The sequence below is a fragment of the Corythoichthys intestinalis genome, chromosome 20 (genome assembly GCF_030265065.1).
Source record: "Corythoichthys intestinalis isolate RoL2023-P3 chromosome 20, ASM3026506v1, whole genome shotgun sequence".
Taxonomy (NCBI): domain Eukaryota; kingdom Metazoa; phylum Chordata; class Actinopteri; order Syngnathiformes; family Syngnathidae; genus Corythoichthys; species Corythoichthys intestinalis.
In genome coordinates, this window is record NC_080414.1 from 23,290,965 (window position 1) to 23,305,811 (window position 14,847).

General features: G+C 40.2%; 1 protein-coding gene across 2 annotated transcripts in view; it reads right to left on the minus strand.

The window, feature by feature from the left end:
* map3k22 (mitogen-activated protein kinase kinase kinase 22) overlaps positions 1-14,847 on the minus strand; it is an 86,618-nt gene that overhangs the window by 12,051 nt on the left and 59,720 nt on the right. For both annotated transcript variants that reach the window (XM_057824111.1, XM_057824112.1), the window contains 4 exons: positions 11,445-11,506; positions 7,031-7,102; positions 3,619-3,789; positions 3,343-3,491 (listed from right to left, as the gene is read on the minus strand). In XM_057824111.1, the coding sequence (XP_057680094.1) occupies positions 3,343-3,491; positions 3,619-3,789; positions 7,031-7,102; positions 11,445-11,506 (454 nt within the window). The remainder of the gene's footprint in view (positions 1-3,342; positions 3,492-3,618; positions 3,790-7,030; positions 7,103-11,444; positions 11,507-14,847) is intronic.

Sequence of the window (14,847 nt, forward strand, 5' to 3'; positions counted from 1 at the left end):
CTGGTAAGATGCATTTAATATATATTTAGAGGGTTTTGGGCTGACAACCACAATTAAGATCATTGCTAGGCTAATCGCCGACAACATACACTCAGACGTTGTGAATGAACTAGCTGAAAATATATAATTATAAGGGGATAATAAGACAGTTGTCATACAATTAATTTACAATTTCACTATTGAGGTCAAAAGCCAAAAAATACATTCAACTAGGGACAATCTGGAGTAGTGCTATCGCACTTCATATTTATTACATATTATATATGTATGTAGCGAGAGTGCTATCGCTAAACCATATAAACATTAAAAGCCCTAGCTCCATTGACAAATGACATGAAATACATTAGACTTGACAGTGGATGTTAGCAAGAACAAAAGATTTTGAATTGAAAATTTCGTAACTCACCTTCCCGAGCACAAGATAGATTCCTGCCGAATTTTCGTGGACGAGGACCTGTTTCACCCAACCAGTAACTAAGTATTCATAAGCGTCCAAGCTCTCAAAGTTTTTCAAACTTTCGTGAGAATAGGCTGATTTTGTGTGGACAAGATAGTTGTAAATATCAGGGTAGCAGATGTCAGGCAAAGACGGCGAAGACAGCGGGTTGAAAAACATCGATTTAGGGATCAAATATGGATCTGACGAATGGATAAACGGAAGCTTTTCCACATAACGCCTTTTATGCAACGCATCCAATGAGTTTACAGCGTCAGATAACACCGGGGCTTCCATGAATTGCTCTATAAATTGCACGACTAATTGAAACCATTGAGAATAGGGCTAAAAAATGACGGACAATATGGCGGCCGGATACAGCGACACGTCATTTTGTGACGTAGGTGAGTCGGGTCTATAGTCCAGTGCGGATTATTTGTTGATTTATTTGGGTTAATAGGGTAAGGGATAAGACTGTCATAATTATGAAATGACACTATCATGGGCATTACTGATTGCTTATGACAGATGTCATTAAGTGTCATCTGGCAAATTATGTCACTAACTAACACTATGTCACTAACACTCACGTTTATGTCCAGGCCGGTCTTTTACATCCATTCAAAAGTGAGATAATTTGTGGGATAACACTAAATGACATATGTTATAAGCATTCATTAATTCTCATGACAGTGTCATGTCATAATTATGATTGTCTAATGGCAGTCTTTTGGCACTACTGTCAAATAATGCGTAACCAAATACCATAACTAGCAATTAATGAAACAACTGGAACTTCGACACACGATCTTTTCGACATCCGATGTAAAATTTGACTCGCCATTTGTTTTACATCCGACGACATGCTCGAAATAAAACGACATGACAGCACAGCAGACGAACGCACAGCGGATTTTCTTGTGTGAGAAATCAACTCAGCTTTCAAAAAAGATTGGTACAGGTGGTGAAACAAGCAAAAAGCTGACACTTACCTTCAAAATAAAGATGTAAGTTATACAGAAATATGAGCGTGGGGTGCGTATCCGTCAACTGGCTCAACAATACATCTCCACGGTCCTCCTCTGACCATCATTCGCCAGACTTTATAAGTTAAGTGACAATTATTATTGTGGTGACATCGCCAAAGAAATCGCCAGCTTCGTCAGGTTTTTATCATTTATTTCACAACTTATCCAACACAAAAGTTGACGGTGTTCTCAAGAAAACATTGAAAGTGAAAGTGAAACTTTAACCTCCACCGCTTCCTCTTTCTGACACATCAGCCACGTGGTGCGTTCAGGTACAGCAAAAAACGTCCGCCACATTAGAACCCGATTCGTTACATTATTACAGGAATTATTATTATTATTTTTATTATATTATTATTCCGATTTTTATTTCTAATTTATTTGTTTTGCTATGTGTAATTGCCATTTTTAATAGTACAAGCAGTATTTATTAAGGATTTAGTGCAGGTTTTTGGTAGGGATGTCCCGATCCAGGTTTCTGCACTTCCGATCCGATACTGATATTGTTTTGCACTTCCGATCCGATACCGATACTGGCCGATACCGATACCGGCCTATCTGAGCATGTGTTAAAGTTTAAAGTTATTTAGCCTCCTTACTTAGTTGTCAGACTCATGTTGAAAAAGGTTTTAGTACTCTTGATAACAACTAGCCAGCTGAATTAGGTGAGTTTGAATAACACACAACGGTTGGTAACAAGAAACTGACCTGTTTATTCAGTGACAAACACAAAACATTATAAATAACAAATAGAAATGGCATAGTCAGTCAGTAAAACGTGCAAATAATATTGTAAACTGTCTTAAAAAGCAAAACACACAAACAACCTCAGTGGAAAATCCCACAAACCCCCCAAGCTATTAGATGCTTTTAATGTTTTGTGCATTAGTTACAAAAATTGTATAAAAAGCCTCTCAGGTTTAAATAAACGACTATTTCAGTATCAAGTTAACATTTTAAAACAGTAAATAAAATACTCAAGTCCCCATTCTGTATCAGCAGCTTTAAACTACATTCAAGCTGACATTTTTACCGATAAAGTCTCTCGGTAAATTGGGAGACGGTAATGTAAATGTAGTGTGTTGAAGGTGTGCCGTAAAATGCGGATCGGATTTTAGGGAAACCGAAGCAAAAACTGGAATGGATTATGTAAATCGATGCGCTGGAAAACCCGGACCGGACTTTAAAAAAGAAAAACTGATCGGAAGTCTGGATCGGAATTTTTCCGTGTTGGCAGATCCGATACCGATGCGCATTTTTTTGCCCATATCGGCGTCCGATCCGATCCAAATATCGGATCGGGACATCTGTAGTTTTTGGGCTGTGAAACGGATCAATGGAATTATAATGTATTCCTATGGGAAAATCCTGCTCGACACATGACCATTTCGACTTACAAACAAGGTCCTGGAACGAATTAACTTAGTATGTAGAGGTACCACTGTACTTTGGGTGTCAAATTTGCCTCTTGTAGAACGTTTTGCCGGTGTAGCAGAACATAGTTTTGTTTCTACTCTCGTCTCATCCCGTCTTTCCTGTTCATCTTGCGTTTGCTGCTCGTTTTGTGAACTATCCACAGTGCTGTCATGCTCATCAATGTTCTTTTCGGGTTCAAATTGAAAGGGTTGAACAGATGACATATCGCTAGAGTCATATTCTGGAAAACCGGCAGCGTAACCATGTGACGTCACCGCCCTGCTACGTCAACAACAATGGCGACCTACTAGTTAAACTCATTTTACAAATTGTAAAAAAACCAAAACTTCCAGAGGGGTTTCAATATCAAATTATTTTAACTCATAATAAAGTTTATACTTTAAGAACTACAAGTCTTTCTATCTGTGGATCCCTTTAATGACTTGCTTTAAAATCGCTCACCTTGCTGGTGTCCTGACAGTCAGGGTCAAAGGGCACCTGCTTGGCGGCCAGTTCGCGGCCCGTGTCAGCGTCGTAGCAGAGGTAAACCTCACCGAACGCGCCCCGCCCCAACAGCTTCCCCTGTCGCCAGTTGACCGGCGCCCGCGGGGCTGCGTGAACAAAAACAATAACGCGTTGGTGTTGAATACCCCACTCCATCAGCCAGTCCCTAGCTACTAGTATAGCTATGTGCTAATTTTCAAACACATTAACGGTAGAAATAATTAGCTAACGTACACTTGGCCGTGCCGCGCTGGCAGCTTTTGTCCGCGTTGCGTCCCAACGTTCTCAGCTCGCCGTACTGGAGGCCGACTCCACTGTCGCCATTATAGCTGCGCGTACGGCTAGAGGGAACCAGCTGGAACAGGTTTTCCTGCGGCATGAAGCTGCGCGGAAGTGTCCTGCGACCTACGAGAAAAGAAGCATTGGACATATTGACGGTTTTTGACACATGTGGGGATAAACCTGTGCACGTATTTGCTTTACAGGTGCCTCTTGGCCAAACGGAGACGCTCCGGTTCCCTAGCTGCCTGTCTTCCTGTCTGAGGGGAAGCTAGGGCGGTTGTGTTTTTTTAAACATGTCCAGGTTTAATAGAGGGAAATGTAAATCACTGCTAAGGCTGAGAGGCCTCTTTTACACTGTTGAACTGGGGATTTATCTACTTTTTAACCCATTTCACAGTGAGACGCTAGGCCCGTTCATACTGTGAGAGTTCCAGTAGGTGCCTATTCATATCTATATTCATATGTAGGTAAATAGAACTTTGTGTGTGTACTTCATTTCCTATAGACTCCAAAATGGCTGGGCGGATTTTGCAAAATTTTACACAGTTGTACTTTATGTTTCTGAGAGTGTTCTTAAATGGGTTTGATTTCTGTAGGCCTCCGTTTAGTGTGGAAAATTCATTCAAAATTCCCAAAATTTGCATAGAAAATCCCTGATTGTGGAGGCGACATCGCCATCTTTTGGACAAAATACACATTTCTTGAGAGTGGTTGGTCGCAGTTGGCTTCCAAACTTTACGGTTTCATGTACAAATTTAAATGTGTTGTGACGCTGGATTTGAAAAAAAAAAAGCTGTACAATTGTCCAGAATATTACTATGGGATTCATTGTGGCTGGATATTCATATACTGTATAGCAGGGGTCGGCAACCTATGACACGCGTGTCAGCACTGGCACGCGAAGGGTTAACCAGTGACACGTGAGCGTATGGCAATTTTTTTTTTAAAAAAAAAGCGCATTTTTACCTGAAACTAAGATATTTTCGGTTGCGCACCCTGTCATTTAGGGGCTTTACGGGAGCGCCCCTCTCATCCCCTCTGCCTTTGGCGTTATATGCGAGCAATAATGGATTTTAATCACACCTCCACTTCATCAATTTCTGATTCCTGTGCTCGTTTTTTTTTCTCTTCGCGCTCAATTCAGCACATGCTACTAACATGTCACGAAGCCAACCAATCAGAGAGCTGGCGGAAGAACACTGTGTACCAATCTGCACTTTTTGGTAATTGCAGTGCTTTCAACTCCGCACTGTAGTATGGAGTGGATCGGCGATTAACATAGCTCGTTGTCATTTATTAGCAAAACAAAAACCAGCGGGGGACACAGCCTCTTTTCACGGCGCTTTCCGCGCAACTCTCTCTCAACACCTTGCTTCGCTCCCTCTCGTTTTCTCGGCCAGACGCCCACTTCTTCTTCTTCTACGGTTAACTAGTAAGTCGGATATATTGTAGGGGACAGTGGCTCCTTGGGGATGCCGGTAACAACTGGTTGGCAGGTTACTTCCGCTAGCTCTGTTTGTGCATTATGCCGCTAGAGCAGACATGTCCAAAGTCCGGCCCGGGGGCCAAATGCAGCCCTTGGACAAATTTCATCCGGCCCTCAGCATCTGTCATAAAATTAACGTCTGGCCCACACACAGACTTAATAAATTGGTCAGCAGTACTGCTACCAGCATATGAAGTATCTTACACACTAAATGCTGCTCCTCATTTACCCACGAAAAGGCAGCAGCACTCTAAGCAACATTACCCCGTGTGGCCTTTACTCCCAATTTTCTAAAATGGCGACAATCACCAAAAAAAAAAAAAGAACGTTGACTGCGACGGCCGACGCTTCAAGGACAGGTGGAAATTGGACTGTTTCTTCATTAAAATACGCAACAACTGTCTGCCTCATTTGCAAAAAGACAGTTGCTGTTTTTGAAGAGTTCAATGTGAGGCGATATTACCAAACAAGACACGCTGACATGTACGACAAGATTACAGGGAAGATCCGTAGCGAACGCCACAAAGGTTAGTTGCGAGATTGTTGAAAGTAATAATCAAAAAAATAATTAAGCAAATGTGACACAAAGAATGGATTGCTAAAATGTGTTTAATTTATTGTCCGACATAAAGGACGTCAGCCAAGGTTGGCCCCCCCCAAATTTTCACCACATAAAATCTGGCCCCCTTTGCAAAAAGTTTGGACACCCCTGCTCTCGAGCGTTGAGTGTCACACAACAAGTGTCAAAACGCCACTATGAGACAAAACATGAAAATTAATGGAAAACAGGGTCAGGGATCATATTAAGGTAGGCTTCTTTTATATTTGTAATATAAAATCTAAAATTGTGCATATAATTCACTGTTTAAGTTGCTCGTGAACAAGACAAATTGTAAGAGTCGCCTGTTCTGACTTTGAAGGTTAAAACAGCCCGATCAGTACTGTGAGAGACCTGCACTGAGAATCACACATGTTCCCCTTTTCTAGCTGGGGTGTGTGTGTGTGATATGTTTACATAAGATGATGCTGCTATACAGCTGTTATTACTGTTGCACTTATTTTCAAGTTTTGATATTTTCTACAATTTGCATTTATTTATTAGTTAATTGATAAAGAAGAATGGTAGTTATACAAATTCAATGTATGTCCATGTTTTTTTCTTTCACAGCTGTCGGATATAAAAAATCGGATGTGCTTGATTAATCTTGGTGTGGCACACTGATTGACAAGAAAATTTGAAAGTGGCACTCCACACCAAAAATGTGGCTCACTCCTGCTATATACTGTACTGTATACTTTTGCGACTGTTACTGCGACTGTGTTACGCTCGCAATGGTTAATGAGTAGTTGTGGCAACCATGACTGAGCGTCGTGGTTACCGTTGTTATGTTCTTGTGTTTTCTGTTCAATAAAGGCACTGTCTCTTGGGGTCATGTGGTATAAGAGGCACAAGAGCAGAAAGTGTGAAACATAAAAAAAGTGTCATTTTTCGTCACGTAACTCACAACAATACTGAACACAGTGATGGAAAAGCGACTGCGCACTAACACCTTTACGGTATCCTTTTACAATTACTACATTAATAGCTGGATCTCTAAGGAAAGTATGTTTTATCTGCAATACAGTTGCATTGCATTCACGTTACATAAGCCTGAGCAATGCCGGGCCATACTGTGAGTAGGCCCTATTTATCTAATCTAACAAAGGTTAGATACTGCCACCAACTGTGCGCACTTTCACACAGACATAACACTCTTTACATTAGCTCCTTTGACACCATCAGTAAGTGACAGTATTTTAGTTGAGGCTCTCATGTGGTATTTCTGCAGGATATCTCCTGTAGGTGAGAACGGCTAATTGGATATTTGTTATACTTACGATCACCATAGTCTTTGCTCCGATTGGGCAACTGGAACTGGCGAGGAAAAGTACCACCTTTCCCATGGCGACCTAAAAGTAAGACACATGCAGGCTTTGACATGTACTTTACATTTTCAAGCTAAACTGTGTTAATTGATTACACTGTGTCAACATTTGAGGTGGTATGCAAATTTTAAAGTTTTTTGTGCATGACCCAAGTGTGCGTTATAGCCAAAATTAGAAATATTTTATCTGAAAACGATGCAGAAAAATTAATTCGAATTAATTAATTCGAGATTGGATTACTGAAACTCCCTACTTGCAGCTTGTCCTAAAAGTTCTCTAAAAGGTCTTCAGCTAGTCCAAAACGCAGCAGCAAGACTTTTAACAGGAACCAGTAGAAGAGAGCACATCACCCCTGTGCTCCAGGCCCTTCACTGGCTTCCAGTCGAGTTTAGAATTAAATTTAAAATCTTCCTTCTTACATTTAAGACCATTAATGGGGCCATCTTATCTCACCGATGCTCTGGTTCCATACCGCCCCAACAGAACACTCCGCTCTCAGAATGCAGGTCTATTGGTAGTTCCCAGGGTTTCTAAAAGTACTGTCGGCGCTACAGCCTTTAGCCACCAAGCCGTTGTTTTATGGAATCAGCTTCCAGTTAATATTAAAGAAGCCGAGACAGTCTGCACATTTAAGATTAGATTAAAAACGTTCCTATTCGACAAAGCTTATAGTCAGGCTATTTGAAGTCGGAGTAGACTCACAGTTTAGTCTAAGCTGCACTAGAAGCTATAATGCTGGGGGAGGTACAGCCACTGAGTTCTATCTCCTTTTTCTCACTCTACCTACCACTTGTCTTACTTTATTTCTATTTTCCAATGTTAATATCTAATTGTCTAGTCTCTTCATCACTAGTCACCCGGTGTCCGCTTTCCCCCCTCCCCTCTGGGGAGGTGCTATTTTTCAGCTGCAACCTCCTGACTGTCCGGACCCCTGGCTGGATGGATGTCTTCGTTGCTACCCCCGTCTCATCTGGCTAGGTGGACCTCTTCTTGTTCCTTTGCTCCACTGCATCTTTACGGACTGTAACTTCGCCTGCTAATTCCCATTAGCAGTCCTGGTGCTTCCTGTCTATCCGTCCTGGGAGTGGATCTCTCCTGACTGCGGTACTCCCCAAGGTTTTTCATTTTCTCCAAAAGACTCTGGAGTTTTTCCTTGCCGACCTGGAGGGTCTAAGGATGGGGATGCCCAGGACTTGAACTTTATTTATTCATCTTTGTTGCTTCATTTGCTGTTTCTGATTGTGTATCATATTGCCTCTGCAAAGCCCTTTGAGACAACCTTGTTGTGATTTAGGGCTATACAAATAAAATTAAATTGTATTGAATTGAATTGCGTTGTGTTTCTCAGACTGAAACAGGAACAAGGACGGTGGAGTTCCCACGGAGGAAAGTGAGGTCATGTATTGCTAGCTTAGCCTTTAGCGCAGAGCCCAGAGGGCCCGTAACGCAAGGCAGGTGGAGGATGAGTACTGACGTAGATGTGCAAAAGAGAAGAGCGGCGAAAGCCATTGGCAATTGAAAGCAGCTGTCAGATGACGCAGCCTATCCCCCCTCCGCACCCCCTCATGTTTGCGGCCATCTCCCGTGGCGACGGAGAGTTATTTTTTGTGTTTGGCGGCGCAATGGAGAGGAAAAATTGACTCACGGGGAATGATAAACAAACATTGGAGCGCTCGGCAGGCACAGATTTACATTAGGCAGAGTGCGAGTGTATCTGTACTTGTGTGTGTGTGTGGGTGTGCAAACACGTGCCATAGTGAGCCTCTTTGTAGGAACTTTCATAACAATGTAGCACCTCCTTAGATTATAGGAGAAAATGAAGTGCATCACTTTTTTTTACATTCATGTTCACCAAAGTATTGTAGTCTGAGGCAATAAAATTAAAATAAATGAAAAAAACACGAGTAATTGGCACTACCACCCCCAACTGTTTAAAATTGCCTAAAATGACAGTTTAAAAACTGCAAAAAGACGACAAACTAATCTCTGATCTGTGGAAAATACTGTGTTACGGACTACTTTGAACAAAGAAAAAGACAGTGTATTTTGTTCTTTTTGTTGTCTGTTTCACGTAAGAAAAAGCTGACAATTACTGGCACCAATGGGAAAGCTGTGCAATGATGAGAATACATTATTTGTATGATGTTGGAGGAATAAAAAAAAAAAAAAAAGAATTCCACTGGAATAATGCAATACATTTTGTGGCATCCCAGTCCCACAGGACTCGCCACAGGGGTCAGCACAATGGACGGCAACACCCCTGGGCGACGACCATAACACCGGCCGGCAATTACCTCTTTAGGCAACACCTGATGAGGCAATTGCAGTCAAGGCACTTTCCCATATAAAAATAGAAGAGTCATGGGAGCAAACAAGCACCTGAGAGGCATTCCACGGCGTGTCAATGATCCCCTAAGACAGAAGTTTTGGTTCGTTTTGCTTGTTAATGTTTTCCTTTTTGATTTTGTTAAATAAAAGTGGGCCACAACGGCCCTGCATTGTCGCAATCTTCGCCTGCCTGTCCTTCTTCCAACCCTGAATGTTGACAATTTTTACAGATTTAAAGTAACGGAATGCAGAGTGCCTACATGTTTTGCAAGTTCACCCACTTAGAAAATAGGTAGAGGTCTGAAATTTCAATCATAGATGAATTTCCACTTATAGAGACATAATCTAACAAAAAATCTGGAACTCACACTGTATGATTTTTCAATCATTTATTTGTAATTTACTGGGGTTCATAAGTATTTGTACCCCTGAGAAAGTCAGTGCGAATATTTAGTGCAGAAGCCTTTGTTTGAGATCAGAGAGGTCAGAAGCTTTCTGTGGTTCTTCACCAGGTTTTCACATATGGAAATACGGATTTTGGCACATTCTTCCATACAAATCTTCCCTAGATCTGTAAGGTTTCAGGGCTGTCGTTGAGAAACAAAGTTTCAGCTCCATCCAAAGATTTTCTAATGGATTGAGGTCTGGAGATCGGCAAGGCCACTCCAGAACCTTGCTTTTTACGCATAATTGTAATGTTGGAAGATCCAGCCACGATTAAGGTCTCTGACTGGGGGAAGGAGGTTGTGGCTCAAAATCTGACGATGCATTCCATCATTCATCCTCCGCTTTATATAGTACAGTCGTCTCGTCCTCTTTGCCGAAAAGCAGCCACAAAGCATGAGGTTTCCACCCCCGTATTTCACAGTGGGGATGGTGTTCTTAGGATCGTACTCATCCTTCTTTTTCCTCCATACCTGACGAGTAAAGTTTTCACCAAAAAGTTCTACTTTGGTCTCATCTGACCACATGACTTTCTCCCATGACCCCTCTGCATCATTCAGATTGTCCCTGGCAGACTTCAGACGGGCCTTCACATGGGGAACCTTCTGAGCGATGCATGATTTTAAACCATTGCACCATAGTGTACTACTGACAGTATATGAAACTGTGCATCCAGCTCTCTTCAGGTCACTGACCTTTCGTGTAGTTCTAGGCTGAGCCCTCACTTTTCTCATCATGAGTGATGCCCCACAAGGAGAAATTTTACATGGAGCCCCAGTCCGAGGTATATTATCAGTCATGTTTATCTTTGTTCATTTTCTAACAATTGCTACAACTGTTGATTTATTCTCACCGAGCTGCTTTCCAATTGTCCCATAGCCTTATCCAGCTTTGTGGAGCTCAACAATTTTTTCTCGGATGCCTTTCAAAAGATCTCTGGTCTTACCCATTGTAGCAGTCGGTTTAGGACTGATTGCGGGGTGCACATGTGACAAGAATGAGCTCAAATGGGTGGTTACTCATGGAGTAAAGGTGGACTTTTTTTTTTTTAAGGTAGACTGACAACTCTTTGAGTGTCATAATTATTGCTGATTGTAAGGGGTGCAAATACTTATGAATCCCAGCAAATTACAAATAAATTATTGAAAAATCATATAATGTGATTTCCGGATCATTATTATTTTTTTAGGGTTCCTATCTCTATAAGTGGGAATGCATCTATGATTGAAATTGCAGACCTCTACCTATTTTGTAAGTGGGTGAATTTGCAAAATCACAAGGAGTGCAAATACTTCCGCTCCTCACTGTGTATACATATTTTTTTAAATTTCTATTTTTTTTTTTTTTTAAATATTTATATCACGATTTGGTGAATATGAATGTATTGTATATTCCAGAAAAAAAACATGTGAAAAACACATTTAAGCTTGCTTGAAGTTTTAAGAGCTTTCATGCAATTTCTCCATTTTATTATTCTTATATCTGCAAATCCGATTGATTTTCATTCCTACAGTATATTCCTATTGAGAATCTGACTTAGCCTCTCTGTGCCATCTGTGTGTGAGCACAGTATGCCACTTCAGCGCAAACTCACCTTTGTATTCGTAGCTGAGGTTCAGGTAATTATTGTCACGGTTGTTCTGCGAGAAAGGCGGGCTGCAACGACAAGTACAGACGGAAAAGAAAAATGATTTGCTATTCCACACGCATTTTTCCCCCGCGACTGCCCTTATCTTCAAACACAGTCTGGCTCCAGTTGCTCCTGAGTCGAGCGGAGTTCTTCAAAAAAATAACTTTTTGCGTTGGCGCTACAAAGCTTTAAGTCTTAACTGATGTGGATGTCCTGAATTAAATGTGATAAGAAGACCTGCGTAAGCTCATGTTGCATGTGGATAAAACTGATTCAAACAGAAGGAATATAAGAATAGAATAATGGTGGGTTATAAATATGGTTTCAAGGTCGAATTCAAGCTCCATTTTTCATCTCATTTTCATCTCTATCAGAATATTGAATAAAGCTCTGAAAGTATCCGGAAAAAGGCCCTTTTTAGGGCTTGTGCAGGGAAAAGGAGTGCGCTGGTTCTTGTTTGAATGTTCAAGGAGGTACTGTATGTGACTTAACACAAGGAGTGTGATAATATATCGAAAAGGTGATATATCGCGGCACTTTTTCGCCCAAAAGGTGATCAATATGCTGCCACCAATAACCAATATGTCATTTTAAAAAGGTGTCACTGTTTTTTTTTTTTTTTTTTTTTTAAATAACAAACAGGTTGCCATCTTGCTATCAGTCTTCCATTAGAATAGTGTCTAAGTTACCTCACTGCCTGTCATTGATGGCGCTAGACATCCAATTCATTTTGGCTGGTTTGGACATAGCACTGAAAACAGGATTCACAGCACGTCTTTTGCGGATATTTACTGGTCACTTCCTGTTGATTTTAGGGCATTTAAAGGTTACCTCCTGTTAATTTTGAGTCACCTATTCATTTGGGGACATACTTTAATTTTCGGACTGTAAGCCGCTACTTTTTTCCTTCATTTTGAGTACTGCGGCTTATATTGCAGTGCGGCTTATTTGTTGATTTATTTGGGTTAATAGATTACACTTTATTTGACAGCGGCGTCATGAGGCTGTCATACGACAGTCATAATTATGAAATGACACTATTATGGGCATTGCTGAACGGTTATGGCAGATGTCATTAAATGTCATCCGTCAAATTATGTCACTAAGTCCATTTATGTCCATCTTAGATCTTTTTCATCCATTCAAAAGTAAATAATTTGCCGGGTAACATTAAATGACATCTGTTATAAGCATTCATTAATGCTCATGACAGTGTCATGTCATAATTATGATTGTCTAATGACAGTCTTATGGCGCCACTGTCAAATAGTGTTACCAAATACAATTAGTAGCAATTAATAAAACAACTGGAACAGTAGCTAAAGAAATAATTAGCACAGAACATGAATTATGATTGATATTTACATCTGTAGCACTGCAGTGCATGCTAGGAGGCATTCTGGACAACAACAGTTTTGACAGCAGGTGGCAGCAGAGATTGACTGTCTCGCTCAATATAGCCAAATTAAGCTTCTTGAAGCAATGATTCAAAGCTTCGGTAACACTTTACAATAAGGGTCCCTTAATTGACATTAGTTAATGCATTTTTAGACAATAACTAATGTTTAAGTAACATTACAATAATTACTATAATTTAACATTTATTAATATATTAATTAAAATGAGTTAATGAATTAGCTAATGCATTAGTTAATGCATAACCAGACAGTAACGAGTGGTTTGGTAAAATTAAAAATATATATAGGCCTATATGGGGTTAGAGTTTAGGGTTTGTTAATTTAGCATTAATAATTTCTTAGTTAGGGGATGCATGTGCTACACTTTAAAATAAGGTAAATATAATACATATATATATATAAAATACAATAAGGTCCAAAAATCATTCAGTAATGGTTAATAAAGGTTAAGGGGGAACTTAAGCATTTATAATTTCTTAGTTTAGGGACACATGTGCTACACTTTACATTAAGGGTCCAAAAAACATTCAGTAATGGTTAATTAAGGTTAAGTAATACTTATTAGGTATGTTCACGTGAAATAATACCTTACTTAATGTTAGGTTAGCAGCACCCAAGCACTCATAGAGCAATGTTTCTCATTCTGAAATAACAATCACTTACTAGTAAAAGTATACATTAATAACTATTTATTAATGCACTAATGTATATTTGAATTAATGTTATGTATTATAAATATATATATATATATATATATATATATATATATATATATATATATATATATATATATACACATGTTTTTTTTTTTCTTCACCTAAACATTACTGAATGTTTTTTGGACCCTGATTGTGTAGTACACATATCCCTTAACTAAGAAATTATAAGTGCTTAAGTTCCCCCCTCTTAACCTTTATTAACCATTACTGACTGTATTTTGGACAGTGAGGGCAGCTGCGGCTTATAGACCCCAATCACGTTACGTCACAACTCCGCCCCCCGACTGGTTCTGCCATATTGTCCGTCAACTCGTCGTGTTTACATATTACCGCTACGTACATTCCTCCTATTACTGCATGTTTTTCTGCTTGTCTAAGGAATCACCGCCTCGTAAACAAACCCAAAAACCTTCCTGATAACATTGATTAATCAAAATGGTGAAGGTATGAGTCGCGGTTGGTTGCAGTAACAGAGAAGATAAACGATTTTAGTAGTTGCTGTGTGCCCATTGTTAAAAGGGCAAATCTCGAAAGCAGCACAGTTTGTTTATCTCCGTCAGTTAGACAGCGGCGAAAACATCAATATGATGCCAACATGATCGCAGACATCATCAGACGGAGACTACCAAGTGCGTCGCCACGGTCGCGCAGCAAGAAGGTGAGCCCAACAACAGGTGTTGTGCCAAAAAATAGCCACCCTAAGTGAAATGTCTCCCTGATGGGAGCGCCCACACGGAAACCACTTTCTTTTCTGTGAATATGTATTATTTAACTCTGCTTGAACTAATAAATGTCATACCTGTGTGATTGTCACTGGGATATGGTCGTGAAAACCTGTAGACGAATACATTTCTGTTCAACGATGGTTATGTGGCCCAGTCCACGATTTGTTACTAAAAAACAGTACTAATATTTTGTGTAATTTAATTATTTAAAACTGATGTTGCAGTCGTAAATCCATTACTGTAATGTGTCCATGTAAACATTTGATGTTTTCACGTCAATAAAGCGTTATAAATAGGCGCTCCAATCAGGGGGGACATTTCACGCAGTGCAGCTATTTTTCGGCACACACCGGCCCGTTGTCGATCAAGTTTCATTTTACAATCGTGACAACGGTGACGCTCAGCTGACCAAATGTCGGTTTATATTCGGGCCAGTGCCGATTTTGGGTACCCGACTCCTCATCGTGACATAAACTGGAGTATGATTGGAAATTTTGTGGTCTCA